General features: G+C 40.8%; 2 protein-coding genes across 5 annotated transcripts in view; one reads left to right on the top strand and one right to left on the bottom strand.

Moving 5' to 3' along the window:
- The window catches only part of gse1b (Gse1 coiled-coil protein b), a 172,995-nt gene extending 164,430 nt beyond the window's left edge, over window positions 1-8,565 (top strand). The window contains exons 10-17 of one of the 3 annotated variants that reach the window (XM_028574099.1): window positions 121-764; window positions 928-1,040; window positions 1,140-1,410; window positions 2,582-2,695; window positions 2,886-3,260; window positions 3,610-3,951; window positions 4,900-5,003; window positions 5,949-8,565. In XM_028574099.1, coding sequence (XP_028429900.1) covers window positions 121-764; window positions 928-1,040; window positions 1,140-1,410; window positions 2,582-2,695; window positions 2,886-3,260; window positions 3,610-3,951; window positions 4,900-5,003; window positions 5,949-6,089 — 2,104 coding nt within the window. In that variant the 3' untranslated portion in view covers window positions 6,090-8,565. The remainder of the gene's footprint in view (window positions 1-120; window positions 765-927; window positions 1,041-1,139; window positions 1,411-2,581; window positions 2,696-2,885; window positions 3,261-3,609; window positions 3,952-4,899; window positions 5,004-5,948) is intronic. The other 2 variants (XM_028574113.1, XM_028574106.1) reach the window with 2 other exon arrangements.
- Window positions 8,566-9,619: 1,054 nt separating this feature from the next.
- Window positions 9,620-13,213, bottom strand: gins2 (GINS complex subunit 2). 2 transcript variants are annotated; one of them, XM_028580584.1, is made up of 5 exons: window positions 12,930-13,213; window positions 12,327-12,441; window positions 11,169-11,268; window positions 10,896-11,022; window positions 9,620-10,122 (listed from the first exon to the last, which is right to left on the bottom strand). In XM_028580584.1, exons 1-5 carry the CDS (start codon window positions 12,930-12,932, stop codon window positions 9,994-9,996), a joined length of 474 nt encoding a protein of 157 aa, XP_028436385.1. In that variant the 5' UTR covers window positions 12,933-13,213; the 3' UTR covers window positions 9,620-9,993. The 2 variants fall into 2 exon arrangements, with proteins under 2 accessions (XP_028436385.1, XP_028436376.1); XM_028580575.1 differs by having other exon boundaries at window positions 12,805-13,208.
- Between the last annotated feature and the right edge of the window lie 3,617 nt (window positions 13,214-16,830).

Raw genomic sequence — 16,830 nt, 5'->3', positions numbered from 1 at the left:
GTGTCTCTGCGTTGCATGGGGTGATTGGAAAACACTATTAATCCATTTCAGAGGAGATATGGGTGTTGTACAGTATTTCTAACAAATAAACATGACACCTGTTCCATTGTATCTCTACAGATCCATACCAAATCACCATGAACCAGGAAGCCGGGACCTCCACCCTCACTTAGGCGCACCTCCACCCCTCATCTCCCCCAAACCTCCTCAGCCACCACGTGAACACCACCCTCCCACCACCCTGTGGAACCCTGCATCTCTTATAGAAACCACCTCAGAGTCCAGACGTAACCACGAGCCCTCAGGGATGGGACACTACGAGCTCAGTCGGCTGCCCCCAGGGCCCTCCAAATATGAAGACGGAGCCCGAAGGAGAGAAGGGGGAGCAATGGAGAAGTATCCCCCACTGAGAGGTCCTCCGGGCCTGCCGGAACCCAGCACATTCCTTGCTGATCTGGAGAAATCTACCCAGTCCTTCTTCAGCCAGCAGAGGGCATCATTATCCCTGTCTAGCCAGTATGAATTGGAGGGAGCCATGAAAAGCAATTCTGGACTAAAGAGCCTCCAGGGATACCCGGGACACAGTAGACAAGGACAAGGACAAGGGCTAGAAATGGTCCCCGGCCCAGGGATGGGACAGGTAGCCACACTGGGGATGGGTCCAGACACAATGCTGATCTATGACGAATTCCTTCAGCAGCACCGAAGGCCCGTCAGCAAGCTGGACCTGGAGGAGAAGAGGAGAAGGGAGGCCAGGGAGAAAGGTACTACTCACCCTAGACATACTGTTGCACTACCCCTGATCACATGCACTCTTAACAGGTTTTGAATAATCAAAGACTATATCTTGATTGATGTCTGTTTCAGTCTTTTTTATTAGATTATTTAAAAGTGGGGTGTCAGTACTGACCTCTTTGCTTGCTGCAGGTTACTACTATGAGCTGGATGACTCGTATGATGAGAGTGATGAGGAGGAGGTGAGAGCCCATCTCAGGAGAGTAGCAGAGCAGCCCCCACTCAAACTGGATGACTCCACAGAGGTAAAACACCTGCCAACCCATACGCTTTCTGTGCTTTCCACAAGCACTCATGACAAAACATTGCACTACAAGATTTTATTTTTTTCCCTCTCTGCACAGAAACTGGACTTCCTGGGAGCGTTTGGCCTGACCACGGTGGGCCGGCGAGATGAGTTGGTGCAGCAGAAAAGAAGGAAAAGGCGGAGGAGGCTCAGAGAGCGCAGCCCCTCACCCCCTGTCTCGCACTCGAAACGCTCTCCTCCTCCGCCTCCTCCCCAACTCAGCACGCGCTTCACCCCTGAGGAAATGGACCGAGCACCAGAGCTGGAGGATAAGAAGCGGTTCCTCACCACGTTCAGACTGTCCCATGTCACTATACAGCAGAGGAGAGGTAAGGGAATACACTGATTAAGCCCAATGTATGGAGCAGATACTCCATCCCACACTTTTGATTTACTTGATGTTTGTAACTGCTCTAAAAAAAACCTGGTAATAAATATATATTGGGTGATTCTGTCTAACTCTTTACATCAGTCTTTTGTTGCTTACGAACCGTTTTCTTTAATTACTGTATGTTTCAAGAACTACGTTAATTAGTGGAAGATTTAACCGTGCGTAACAATGCCTCTTAGATATTCTTAATGAAATAAACTATGGCTCCCTTTTTGTTTAGTAAAGAAGTAAATAATTGGTGTGCCAAGGACGCTAACTGCCTTCAATGGTAAAATATCAGAATTAAGTGAAGGAAATACTTTTTATTGACATTGATAAATACTTGAACATTATCGCAAGGCATAGAAGAGCACACATGAGTGTGGCTCAGCAAGCTAGTTAGAAACCACTACAGAAGTGACCTAGTGCCTTTTACGTGCCATAGAAACATCCCCAATCCATCACTATTATGTCTCTTCTCTTTGACATCTCATTTCAGCAGAGTTAAGAAGAAGACTGATTGCATGCTCATTTAGCTTTTAGAAAGTAGTAGTCATTCTCAGTCTGCTCTTTAACTCGCTGACGCTTCACTTTAGCTGAGCTCTGCCTGCTTTATATGCACTGCGATCTCATTAACATGTTGACTCAAGCCTTGAAGGAACTCATAAAGGGGTCAAACAATGATCATGCCATCCTCAAACCCCTGTATATTATGCAGCATATATTCAACAATGTATGCATAATGTATGTCATGCTTTACACTGCCCTAGGTAGAAAGGTGGACTTGTGGCAAGGTTCTGTTTGTAGACACTTGCAGTTATACACAAACGCGAACTCATGCACACACGTACACACACACACACATACACATATACACACACACACACACACACACACACAATGACAAGGAATTGGGAATGGCAGCAGTGGGTTTACAGTGATCCTAGTCTAATCCTCTTGATTTACTGTTTGCTGCCTACAGATGGCAGCGCAGTGCCTCCCACGCTGTCAGGTCACACTCAACCTCCTTTTTAACACACACACACGCGTGCGCTTGGAGAAATAGATGCTTATGAAATTGTGAGTGAGATACATATAGAGAGGACTAACTTATTGTCTCTGTCTCTTAGATAATGAAAGGGTAGTGGAGCTGCTTCAGGCCATTAAAGAAAAGAGCGTAACCTTGGATACCATCAGACATGCCCCTTATCCACTGTGTAAGAGCCCTCCAGCACAGATTTCTGGTGAGACACATGCTAATAAACATAATCATACACACTTTCTCATCCCTAAAAGATTAGGATAGTGCAGTATTTGTTTATATGTATGAAGTAGAGGCATCTAAATTAATCACAGTTTCTAATTGCTGCGTTCCATCTGTAGTAACGTGGATCTTGACCTCATCAAGACTAACACATGTTCAAATGATTGCAGATTCTGCATTTGCCCAGCCTTCCTCTGAATCAGAAGGCCACCACAGTGTCAGACCGCATAGCCCCTCCTCACATTGCCCAGCGTCCCCCAATGGTCATCCTAAACCCCTTGGGGAGACATTAAGACCAAAGGAACCCCCTTCTCCAGCTGTCTACCCAGACAAGGCCCGGGGGCCCAGTGAGGGACCGGTCTCTAAGAAGACCTCCAGCCTGCTGAACAGCTTGCGGCCCCCACTCCCCCTGCAGGCTAAAGAGGGCCCTCACAGCGTCAACGGACGCACCAAACCCTGGGACAGCTTCACCCCGGAGGAATTTGCCCAGCAGTTCCATGAATCTGTGCTTCAGTCCACTCAGAAGGCTCTGCAGAAACATAAAGGTAAGCCGTACGGGAGAACACATTTCAGTAATAAGGCAGGCCTGCCAAGAACATTATTTTTTCCAGTAAATCAATAAATCATTTAGTCAGAAAACATCTGGAAATTATGAAGAATAGCCATCAAAATTTCCTGGGGTGATGCCTTCAAATGATAGGCTGTCCAACCAACAGTCCAAAACCACAGGATTGATTAATTATTTGCGAAAATAATCAGCAGATTAACCAATAATGGAAATAATCCTTGTTTGTATCCCTAGATTAATCGACTAACCCTTTCACCACTATTGAAATGAATAAACAATTGATGAAATACGACAAAACCTCCTCTCTCTCCCATCTTGTCCTTCAGGTGGAGCCATGGCGATGTCGGAGTCGTCCCACCTCCAGGAGTCCTCTGTACACTACAACATTCCCGAGCTTCAGAGCGCCCCGGGCCGGCCGCCGCCGCATTCACATTCACAATCTCACTCCAATGCACATTCATTTCCCCATCCGCTCTCACATGCTCACCCTCAGCCCAACGGGCAGCACTTCTCTGTAGCCCTAAACCGGGAGGCCTCAGGGACGAGGGAGGACCTGTCCGGTCCAGAGGACTCTGAGGAGGAAGAGGATGAGGAGGAAGAGGAGGCTCCTCCTTCCAAGTGGCAGGGGATTGAATCTATATTTGAAGCTTATCAGGAATATGTTGAAGGTAAGCAGCTACAGAGAACATGCAGTGATTATACTGATGCTGTTTAAAATCTCATAACTTGTTTATGGCTCTTCTGCCCCGTATGACATGTGGGTTTCATAACCCTCATAATTTAGTGTAGGAATCACCTTTAAAGAAGTAGTGTACAATCACAAATTGTTTGGTGATGGAAATCAATACAAATGAATAGACTTGATATTTAACATAAATATTGTCTTAGTGTTCTCTCGTCACTAGAGGGCAGTATTCACCCTTCCTCTACACAATTCAGTTATGTGCAAATAAATGTGTGATTAGAACGGCCGGAGAGTTAGTCAACAGAAGTTGAATAGGCATCTGATCAATCTGAGCCTTTTAAAGCACACAATGTCGCTGTAATCATAAACATATGCATCTGAAGAAACTTCAGTGTAGGGCTGGACGATTCATCGAAAATGTATCGAAATTGAAGTCTGAAGCTGTTATCGACGTATTTTTCCCATGACAATAATTTTTATAAAACTAAAATGTGACTTTTTTGCACAAGACATTTTCATTTCAAACAATTTGTGCTTTCATTTCAATTTTATACACTTTCAATAAATAGCCGTAATAGTTCCCGCTTTTTGTGTTTCCTTCAATTATTTTAAAATAACAAAAATAAGCACTTTTGAATTCGAAAAAATGTCTCACCTTCAATATTTGAACCTATTTAGAGTACTAACCTTACCAATGAACTATGAGGACAAAAAAAACAAATCACAAAAAATGTAATTATCGTTCATTTATCGTTAGGAAAAATGTGCAATTAATTGTGATTTTGATTTTAGGTCATATCGTCAGCCTTGTAGTATTTGCTGTAGCACATGGTCTGGATTCTGCAAAGAGGTCAATGTTTTTTCTCTAACCCTCAACTCATTTTTTTTTTTTTTTCTTCCCTATTTTCTCTCATTCGGCTTTGTCCTCTAGAGCAAAGTTTGGAGCGACAAGTGTTGCAGAGCCAGTGTCGAAGACTAGAAGCTCAGAATTACAACCTCAGTCGGACTGCTGAACAGCTGTCTCATAGCATGGGGGTAAGCTGTATGCACACACCACTTATTGTGCCTTCTAACACACTTGACATCATCTCTAAGCCCAAACTCATCAGTACCTACCATAGACTGTATATTGATGGACAGAGCATGTGTGACGTCACCCATTGGTTTGTGGAGATCTGGTATCCGTCGTCGAGTTTGCCGTTACGGGCGCAGCCATCCTGGTTGCGGATGTGACGATTTTAGACGAGAGGGAGGAGTGAGGGAGGAGCTGCTTACACTCTACGTTACATTACACACTTTCACTGGCAATCACATCATAGCCACGCCCTAAAACACACCCCTGCTTTATCGACGATTTTAAAATCAACGAGACCATAATTCAAAAAATTAACATCATTCTGTTTTGCAGAAGATTTAAAACTAGCGATTGAGACCATAAACTCATTATGAAAATGTTTACTGAGGTAATAAATCAAGTGAGAAGTGGATCATTTTCTCATAGACTTCTACAGAAACCGACCTCCTTTTGCAACCGCACGTGTCGCCCCCTGCTGGAATTCAGATAGAATGCCGGTTTAAGGCACTTCCGCATTTGCAGCACTTCGCTGAACCGGATGCGTTGTCCATTATAATTAACAGTCTATGATATCTTCCTGCTACACATTTCCTTTCTCCACACATACTTCTTTGAGTATAAATTAGATACACCTCTGTAATCCTTGAAATAGATGCTTTCCTTCTTGAAGATTGATAAAATATCTCATATAGTTCGTGACTTGAATGACAGCACTGTATTCTTTATTGTTCTCACATTGTGGTTTCTCCTTTATTTCCCCCAACCCTTGCATTGATGCCATGCAACTGAAATCCCTGACAATTAACATTGTTGTGATTTTCAGTTATACTGACTATCTAACTATAACTATATAATAATCTAACTATATTTTATCTGTCTTCCTTCTCTTCCACCCTGGTCTGTAGGAGATGATGTCCCAGAGACAGAAGCTGGCAGTTGAAAGGGAGAAGCTACAAGCTGAGCTGGAGCACTTCAGGAAGTGTTTGACACTGCCACAGACACACTGGCCGAGAGGGAGCCATTACAAGGGCTACCCTCCAAGGTGACCCCAATACGCCAACCTGATGGCCGCCAGGCCCCCGGCCACCTCCCCTTTCAGACTAACACCCAGAGTTTATTTTTCATGGTCTGGTCCACATGGCTCCACAGAGGAGAATATGGCTGGCTAGATAAGGTGAATGAATGAATTGAGTGAATGGATGTATGCTAGATGAATGCACAGGAGACAGGACCATACAGTGAAGGACAGGCAGTCTTTGGATTGTGGCCAGCCAGGGACTGCGCCACGAGCCACTAACGTGTGCCAATGTAGCCAACCCAGAGAGAGCATGGGGCAGGAGTTACCTGAAGATCAACACAAATACACACATGCACCTACTTGTCACACATTCTTCAGTCGCCCGCTGCTCTATTGTTCAGTCCCTGCGTCCCTCACCGCCACAGCTACACAGACAATCCTGCCAATGAGGGAGCAGCTACCCCAGGAGGGGTGTCAAGAGACTTGAACGCTCCAAAAGCTTCTGGCCAGTCGGGACTGATTTGATCACAGTGGCCACGTGAGCTTTTGAACTGGAAATGCACTTAAGAATAAAAGCTGAAGAACTACCTGGTGGTACTGCGTTACAACAAAGAACTGTTCAAATTAGGGAAGAAGTTAGAAAATGCACATTTTTGGAAAGGATTAAGGAAATGTTTTATTTCGAAATAGAAAATTTGAGAATAAGAATTTTAAAAGGTGCTTCAGCCTTGTATTGTATATAATATGAAGACTTAAAAGAATTTTGTATGTTTTTATTACTTTAATCATTGTTCTTTTAAAGAAAAAGCCTGCCATTTTTATATGTTTATGCTTTTTTGGGTTGGAAAAGAAAGCCTTGCTTTTAGTGTTTGTACTGCTGCTGGCCAGAACAGCTCATTTTGAGACATGTAACAGAGTAAGAGAGAGAACAGGACACACTCCTCCTCTTACTCTCTCCCGACACCGCCACAACCACCTCATCTGGCGTCTGAGCTCAGCAAAGCTTGCTTAGAGGTCCTGAGCCATGGCTCTCACCCTCTCACCCCCCTTCCTTCACAGCAACATGTGTCTCTCTGTTTTAATGCCCATCGACTCCTCTGGTCAGCTTCACAGCTGCCGGCATGACTAGTTAGCTTGTGATATTGTCATACAGAAACAATACTTGATTATTTTGTAAAGACATGAAGAGTCTCTTAAGCAGCCAGGTTCTTGATGCTTTATCCTACCATTGGACCTTTCACTTCACTTTGTATGACATTATATAGCATTGGACTCCAACAATGACGGTTTGCATAATGTTACGCCTTACAAGCCCTTATCAGCAGTCATGACACATCACAGTGAGGACACAGTGCCAAAATAAAAAATAATAAAAACGTAGCATTTTGGATTGAAATTAGGTAGCCAAACATTCAAACCAGAATGGCCATCTTCCACTTCTGAATACCTTTGACCCCACTCATCTCCTATCTGCATTCACCCCTTTTTAGGACTTCCACAATCCAAAGTTGCCAACATGTTAAAAAGACTGGAAATCACACAAAAAGTAGATGCAAACTGGGCATTTGTAGTACATCTAAAATGATGATTGATTTACCTGGCCTCCTACCCGTTTACAACCTCGGCCTGCAATTCGTCCTCCTCGTCAGCTCTGGCCTGAGATTCAGCCAAACGTTTTACACTGACTTTCTACACCGTAACTCATGTTGCCTCAGCCTTTGGTTGTATGTGCAATTGAATACCCAAAGGCCAGCAAAAGGGTGCATAGATCATTGTTTAGAAGGTAAGGGGCTGAACAAGCTATGGCAGTGGGACAGTGGGTGTAAAAAGAGTGGGGGATTTCACTATTTCAAAGTAAAAAAATAAAAAAAAAACAGTTAACTGAAAATGTGCAGAAACTTAATTTATAAAGACTGAAGCACAGCTACCCCCCCCTACATACAGTATAAGTGCCTCAAGAATTTGGGAGCATGTGAATGAGTTGCAGTCCACATGACATTCTACACATAACACCAGTGATCAGGGACTTTACATTCAAATGTCTACTGTATGTCTCACACCTTTCAAATATGTGCATGCCAAGAACAGACACACAATTCCTTTGTCTAAATGAGTCTCCGAAAACCAGTTTATTCATGACACCTTTTTTTATAAATTAATGAGGCCCAAACCAGTTCAGAGGAACAGGTGGACACAGAATGTAGTCTGTCATTTTTACAGAGCAGAATAGGAATGCTGAGGTAGGCTGCCAATGACCTGGGGAGGGAGGTGCACTACAGTGAGCCCCTTACCCAGCCCAGCCCTGTGTCTCAAACTCATGCACGCCCATGCAATAGCCCCATTACTCAGTGGAGGATGTCTAGATGCTGTGAAATCCTGTTTTTAAAATGTACTTGTTTGAATTCATTGTAATGTAATATATTCTTTGTTGAATGTAGTAATTAGGTATTTATGAATATATGGCTGTGATTTCAGACAAAAAAGAAAATAAAATATTTCAAAAATGTTAAAACTTCAACCTTTGTCTGTTTGTGGGTAGATGGGGAACTTCATGGGAGGGTAGAACGCTAAAGTCATACAAAAAACTCCTGTCAGTATTAACATGTCACTGGTTTTAGATTAAAATTGTGTGGGTCTCGGTTAGACTTTGGGCTTCCTTCCACCCCACTAGACGTGCATTTTAGAAATAGAAATTATTTCGTTGCCCTCCACTTAGTACGGACCTCAGACCTGGAGTTGGTACTGGGGTGCTGTGCTGCGGCTCCCCGCTGCTGCTAAAAGAGAACCTATTCTGCTGCTTTTCAGCATCACATTTGTACTCTTGGGGTCTCCTAGAAAAGGTTTACAATCTTTGATGTTCAAAAAACAGGTTTCTCATACTGCCCATTGCTGCAGTGCTTCCAACCAGAAACAGTCTGTCTGAGCTCTTGGCCCGCCTTCCTGAAAAGCCCAGTCTGCTCTGATTGGACAGCTGGCTCACTCTGTTGTGATTGGCCAATCAGTGACATCACTAATTGATTTAAAACAGGAATGTGGGCCAGCCGTTTTCATGCAGTTGAGAAAAGTGCTGTCTGTGGGAGATGTTTTTTTGGACTTTATACATCTATTACATACACAAAAAAAACTACATAACACACTAAAAGATGGGACAAATCCAACAAAGCCCAATAGGTGCTCTTTAAATATTTTGGATAGGTCAAATACAGGGCAACTGTCCCCACAAGGACTTAAATTAGTACATTTTTATACATTACTATTTAGAAAAGTAATGAAAATGTTGTGTTTCCTTATTTGTAATACAGCAGCATCACTTTTTGAAATGTTTTGCTTACCTTGTAACGGAGTTTAAATAGTCATCCTTAAATTGACTCACAAAGCTGCTTCACTTTGCTGTGACAAACTAGGGCAACTATTAGCAATTATTTTTGATTGTTTGCTCTATAAAATGTCCAAAAAAAAGTGAAAAATGCCCCTCAAAACACCCACAGTGACTTCTTAAAATGTATTGGTTTGTCCAGGAAAAATATAAAAAAAAAAAAAAAAAAGAGGATACTTATATACCTTAGAAATACACACAAATACATTTATTTTGACACTTACTGACATACAAAAATGGTGGCAGTTTTAAACTACAGCGAGCATCCTACATTAAATTAAATATGTGCATATTTCAAACAGCAAATACAAATACTGCCTAGATTCTATTTAGATGTAGGGAGTAAAGCATGTTACAAAAAATGATCACTCCTTTTAAAAAAAGAGGAGGAAAACTCATTTAAATCAACCATTAACATAAATCTCATGAATTCAGTTTCTGAGAAAACAGTCTTTTGAGTAATGAAGGGCCTGGTGAGAAAGTAAAAACCTCAGTCCAAGGCTGATCAGCTGCTCAGTCCAGATCCAAACCTGTGCCGCAGGTCTTCTCTTGTGGATCAATAGTCCGTGAACTGTCCCTTACTTGAACCAGGCTGCAGATTGGAACGTAGTTTGTACATGCAGTTGAGAGAGTCAAGAAGGAACGCTCGTATGGTGTTGATCTCCATCAGAGTCAGGTTGTCCAGCTATAGAGGGAAGGAAGAAGAGTGAGACAGAGGACATGCTCAGTTTTAAACAGGTAACACTAACATTGTTTCTCTAATTACTGCTTTGAACGCTTGTGCTCATATCTGCTAGATCTTAAATATGACGGGAAAACATTAAGCAGTAGGGACACAAGATGAGGGGATAAAAGGATAATCCGAGTTATTTTTGCAAGACACCGTGACCGTGGCTGTTAATCCTGCTGATTAAGAAACAATCACAGCGCTCCAAGGTTCAACTATACCTAATGTATGTTCAGAGTTTTTCATCACTTAGAGATGTTTTTTTTACAACACAAAATAATTCCAAGGTGCTTACATTTTTCTTCAATTTCAACACAGCCTTCAGTAGCCATTTGAAATGACACTGTACATGTATATGATTTTTTATTGTTGATTAATTTGTCGATTATATTTGCAATTAATCGGTTAATCGTTAAGTCTAACAAAACTGTCAGAAAATACCCAATGCCCATCCCACATTCTTAGGGTTACATCTTCATATTGCTTTTCTTTGAACATACACTTCAAAACCATAATCAGTTTTCTATCACAGTAAGAAGACCAGTAAATATCCACATTTAAGAAGCTAAAACTACAGAATTTTTGGCTTTTTTGTTTAAAAAACAAAGTGCTGAATAGTTTTCTGCCAATCAACTATTCAATTATTTGACTAATTGTTGAAGCTCTGCAAAATCCTATTAACAGTGTGTGGAAACTAAAGGCTGAGTGTGTGATTCGTTGATCAGTTTGACCTTGGCATGAGCCTCCAGCTGACTGATGAAGCTATCGGCGGAGAGGCGGAGTTTGGCAATACGCGTGTCCCAGATGTCTTTGACCAGCGTGCGGATCTCATCTGCTTTAGGGATGTTGTCAGATGCACTACAGAGACACACAAACCATAACGTAAGGTAGAGCGCCACATACACAGATGATAAGTGAGCAATTAATTACTATGAACACCATGAGCACAACAAGATGGAAGATCCTATTTCTGCAGGGGGATTACTTCGGTTTAGAGGACTCACTAGTTCAGTAGCAGTTTTGTCAGCTCCATGTAGTAAGGACTGGGGACAGGCGTGAAGGTGTCCTCTTTCCTTTCAAGCTCTCGCATCTCCTCCAGTTTCTCTGCACAGTATCAACAGCATGAAAGTAAAAAAACAGTACACAAACATGATAAAAGCAGAATCTGTGACAATAGCTACATGATACTCTATATGTTTTTATATTTAATGAACCACATTGACAGATGAAAGAAATCTGCATAAATGTCAATATCTTTCAGACGTAGAAGTTCCAATTCCAACAATTCCAATATTTAGGCTATAGCATCTGGTGCTAAAGATTTTCCATCTGCATTGGTGGCTTTTGTGCTCACCCAACATGGAGGAGTGAAATAGGACAGGACATCTGAAATATTTAAAGCATAAGGCTGGCAGTATTCTATAGGTTTCCTTAGCCAATTAATTTATCCTACAAACAAGTACATCCTGTGCCGGCAAAGCCCGATTTATATTATTCTTCCTTAGACCGGCATTGCTGTCCAAACACAATTAAAAAAACACACTAATAAGCCACAATGTTCCACTGGCTGACATATCCCAGCATTATGATGAACATGAAAACTATAGTTTATTTTGAGTGAGTCCCACGTACACTGCCCTGCTGCTGTAAACACTCACTAGCGCGTAGTCTGCAACAAATGCACATTTACTTCTGTTTGAGTAAGGTTAAGAGCCTACATTGTTTAGGGAATTTTTGAGCCTTTTAGAAAAATGGCTAAGGTTTGCCTTGGACCAGCTCTTATTTATGCTGCTATAGGTATAGATTGCCAAGGGACTTCCTATGACACACTGAGCTCCTTTCTTCATCGGTGTGCATTAATGTCCTATTAATGAAACAAACATAAGTTTATTCTAGTGGAGATCCCAAAGTTTCCAAGGATACTAGATATATTAGGCTTTTGGTTAAATGACTTAATTAAAATGGTGCACAAGGCTGAGAGCCATATTTCCGTGTGATGGAATGATGCAGCCATGAAGAACATGGGAGTGTCTTGGGTTTCAATATGTCACTCAGTGTAACACGTTGATACCTATATTTGATACATAAAACCCCTCTACCCCTCTAACCTCTACCCCCTTAACTATCCCGGCCGTTGTATGCACTACAACGTTATATCTTACCGACATCCATCCACGCAGGAGGAACAATTCTACATTTCTGTCTCTGTTTCAAGTTAAGGGCCAGCCACACAGGAACATCTACAGGCAGTCCAGGGTTGAAAGGGCCCAGGTCGCCCTGAGGACAGAGACAGATTTGATCGCGCAACAACACAGCAGTTTACACAGAGAGCCACCTGACTCCCATCTTTATTAGCATATAAACATTAGCATTGTGTAGATTACAGCTAGTGATTTGGCTTAACGTATTGATGTTACACTAACGCTAATGACCCATACTTTAGCTAACGTTACAGTAGGAAACCGGAATCAATGTATGACAATTCGTCATCAGACTGTAAGGTTTGGCATTTGCTAGCGATAACGTTAACTATTGAGCTTACGTTAACGCGGCTAACGTTGTGCGAGTTATAAGTATCTTGGCAAACTGTTTAACCGTGTAAAATAACATGACAAACAACTAACGTTACTAGCTACTTACCCCGATCAAATAGATCCGGTCTAAACTGAAATTTGGTATTATCTTCACTGTCTCTTTCTCGGCGAGGAACTCTACCTCCGAGGAATCCATAACTGTTTGTTTGGCTAGATAGTTTTAACTTTTACCATCACATCTGCACTGCTGCTTGTTCCCGCGCTGCCATCCTACAAGGAATACGTAGGATGAGGCAGCTACGTCACCAACAGAAGACGTGATTTCGCGCGCAGTGAGCACTTCGTACCGTTGTGTGCAACTTCGGTTTCATGTATGTAGTCCTCCGCACTTGGCGTATTTGATGAGTTAGCGAAATTGTACCGGAATTGTACTTTAAAAGACTGTTTAATGGCGCTTCATAGACCTGTTGACAATGACGACGAGGACCTTTCCTCTTTATTTTGCTTTGTCTGGCCCGGAAAAGAAGAAGTGGGTCATGTGACAGCAACGAAAGCGCCACTAGCAGATCCGTCATTAAGGGCTCTGGCCACTAGGTGGTAATATTTACCACGTGATAATGCCCTGCATTCACTATTTTACTTTAGTAAAGGTATATATATATATATATATATATATATATATATATATATATATATATATATATATATATATATATATATATATATATATATATATATTTACACACATGTGAAAGTTTAATGTTGTATTGGTCAATATGGAGGAAACTATATTATTAGCCTATATTATGTTCTGAGCAGTAGCATATATACAGCACTGTATTGCAGTGCATTTAATCTGTAACATTGCATGTTATAAACTGATCGTATGTTTTCACGCAAGTTCTTCTGGTCAATAATTTCAGGGCGCTTTACCACTGGTACACAAACAAACAGAACAGGTGATAAGATAAGCAACAATGGTGCCATCTGTTCTCCAGGTATTAGTATTTCTCCTCCTTTAAATTATAATTGTTTGAATGAGCTCCTATAACACCTGTGGAGTAAAACACGTGGAGAATATGACACACAGGTAGATAATATGCTGTTAATAATGTTTTGGGTCACAGAGCTCAGGAGCGTGTAGGCTATTCATGTGAAGGTCACATCAGACATATGTGCTTTTTTTATGGCACTACAGTAAAAAAAAAAGCGAAACAAGGGCATAATTAATGCATTCATGCAGCATTCAATGTGTCCCAATTTGATTAAACAGAATTTAAGCTTCAAGTCTGACTTATTGTAAATCAATTAAACTGACCTTTTTGGTCATCCACCTTTTTAGATTTCTGCTCATTAAAATTTGTTTTGTCCTATCAAATCTTTTGAACAAGTACTATTATTGTTTTGGGTAACCTGCAATTCAGTTTAATTATCAGGTGTCCCCATGTCCTTCTCTACCCACTGGAATACTCTTTGCACTTGAAAATGATGCCCACTCTGGCCAGAAGGGGCAAATGTTAATTTAATTAAATAGGATTTATATACACAGTAGTGGAAGAAGTATTCAGATCATTTACTTAAGTAAAAGTAGCAATACCACACTGTGAAAATACTTCACTCCAAATAAAAGTCCTGCATTTAAAATATTAAGTAAAATATGTATATATTAATAAGTATTTTCAAAATCTACATCATAATTTATAAGAACATCATGTTTGTAGCGTCGCTGTCCTGTGACAATCCCGCATCTCTAAAAAGTCAACTGTTAGCTTTGTGACGATACATTTTCCATCTAATCTAAGGGGGATTTTCAGTAGTTTATTCAGTTTAAGTAATAGGAGAATCTTCTCAATCCATGAAAGAACACTTAATCCTGTTGTTTATCAGAAATAGTCACATTCAAAATAACCAAATTTGGAAATACGTGGTTTTCACTGAACAGAAAGGGTATGCCAAATTTTAATCTGAAAAGAAGATAGTGGCTATAGCTGTCAGAAAAGTGTAGTAGAGAAAAAAAGTACAATATTTGCTTCTGAGATGTAGTGAAATAGAAGTTTAAAGTTGCTTAAAATGGAAAGTACAAGCAACTCAGTATCTTGATGACAAAAACAACAGGGGTCAACCTCAACCAAAATCTTTATAAAGTTTCTGGATAGTATCCTCTTTGGGACAGGTCATTTTTAATATTTTGGGTAATTATCTGCAATTGTTATACTGTATTCATAGTTGTTATACTAACTACTGTTATACTATACTGTATTGAGATTATTGTTTCTCTTATATAATAATGAAAAAATGCTCCTATAATCTTGTTATCACGCTTCTTATCATTGATGAACATCTGACCAAATATGTAATGGTTCTTTTGTTCCACAAGGTGGAGGAGTATTGTTGAGTAAATGTATGGGTAAATATCAGTAGTGTAGGATGTGTTTATGAACTTCTGACAACTATAGGAAAAATCATGTCAAAAACACATCCTTCCTATTTCCTTGATTATGTTTCTGGGGATGTGAAACCATTTTGACTCAGGCTGTGACATACAGGAAAACTCGAAACCTTTCAAACCTCCTTTATGTTCTCTGACCTTCTGGCATTTTTAAGGAAATCCAATTTCCACTGGGATTACTAAATTACTCTCTCTTACTCTATCTATTGCCATTCTTTTTCTGTATGTCACTATGTTGGTTTTAAAATTACGAAATTATGTCATGCAAATTTACATAAAAATATCTTTCATACTATCCTCCATTCTACCGGTTTTGAGCAGGTAACATGTGACCTATGTGTCAGGGTCATTGCAGCAAAGCCATTACAGTTTTTTTTTTTCGATTGCTAAACGACAGTGGGCACAACTGGAGTCACATGTGCAAAACTCTACAGTTTGAACAGCAGCAGTTCATGTGGACCAAACTCTAGTTCATTTTTCATGGCTTGAACACAGTTTTCAAAACTCTACACACTTATCCCATGACTTTAACCACAACGTGCACAACACTGTGGATCTACAGCACTTTGTTGAAATACTAACACACTGCTGTCAAAACTGTTAACGACACATTAAAAACAATATATTTCAGTCTGATGCCTATCAAACACTGCTGATTGGAATTTTAGCTGAAAGCCTAAGCAGGTGTCTTGTTTTAGACTAGTTAGTGAACATATACAGTATTTATTGTATATAAAGGAAGCTCAGAAAGCCTTTTTTTGTAAACAAGACTTATTATTATACACTGTACCGTTTGAGAGAAACAGGTAAAAGAGCAAAGATACCAATATGTCCAGGTAAGATGTCTGAGGTTATATACATAGCTTAAAAAAAATGTGAAAAACACTATATCTTTACTATAGTAAAACTGCTTTCTTACTGTTTTTCAGAAAGTAATGGAAGTGAAAGCAAGGGAAACACCACATTCATTTGTATTTAGAGATGATGCAGACATCCAATGTGATGAAGAAAACTTGCCACATGATGCTGGAGAGAGACAGGATTAGTCACACTATTCTTTATTACTGTTATGTATGTACAGTACAGGCCAAAAGTTTGGACACACCTTCTCATTCAATGAGTTTCCTTTATTTTCATGACATTGTAGATTCTCGCTGAAGGCATCAAAACTATGAAGGAACACATGTGGAATTATGTACTTAACAAAAAAAGTGTGAAATAACTGAAAACATGTCTTATATTCTAGTTTCTTCAAAGTAGCCACCCTTTGCTCCGATTACTGCTTTGCACACTCTTGGCATTCTCTTGATGAGCTTCAAGAGGTAGTCACCTGAAATGGTTTTCCAACAGTCTTGAAGGAGTTCCCAGAGATGCTTAGCACTTGTTGGCCCTTTTGCCTTCACTCTGCGGTCCAGCTCACCCCAAACCATCTCGATTGGGTTCAGGTCCGGTGATTGTGGAGGCCAGGTCATCTGGCGCAGCACTCCATCACTCTCCTTCTTGGTCAAATAGCCCTTACACAGCCTGGAGGTGTGTTTGAGGTCATTGTCCTGTTGAAAAATAAATGATGGTCCAACTAAATGTAAACCGGATGGGATGGCATGTCGCTGCAGGATGCTGTGGTAGCCATGCTGGTTCAGTATGCCTTCAATTTTGAATAAATCCCCAACAGTGTCACCAGCA

Source organism: Perca flavescens, chromosome 1, assembly GCF_004354835.1.
Source record: "Perca flavescens isolate YP-PL-M2 chromosome 1, PFLA_1.0, whole genome shotgun sequence".
Lineage (NCBI taxonomy): Eukaryota > Metazoa > Chordata > Actinopteri > Perciformes > Percidae > Perca > Perca flavescens.
The sequence above is the reverse complement of the archived record's forward strand: the minus strand, read 5'-3'. Positions and strand labels throughout refer to the sequence as shown.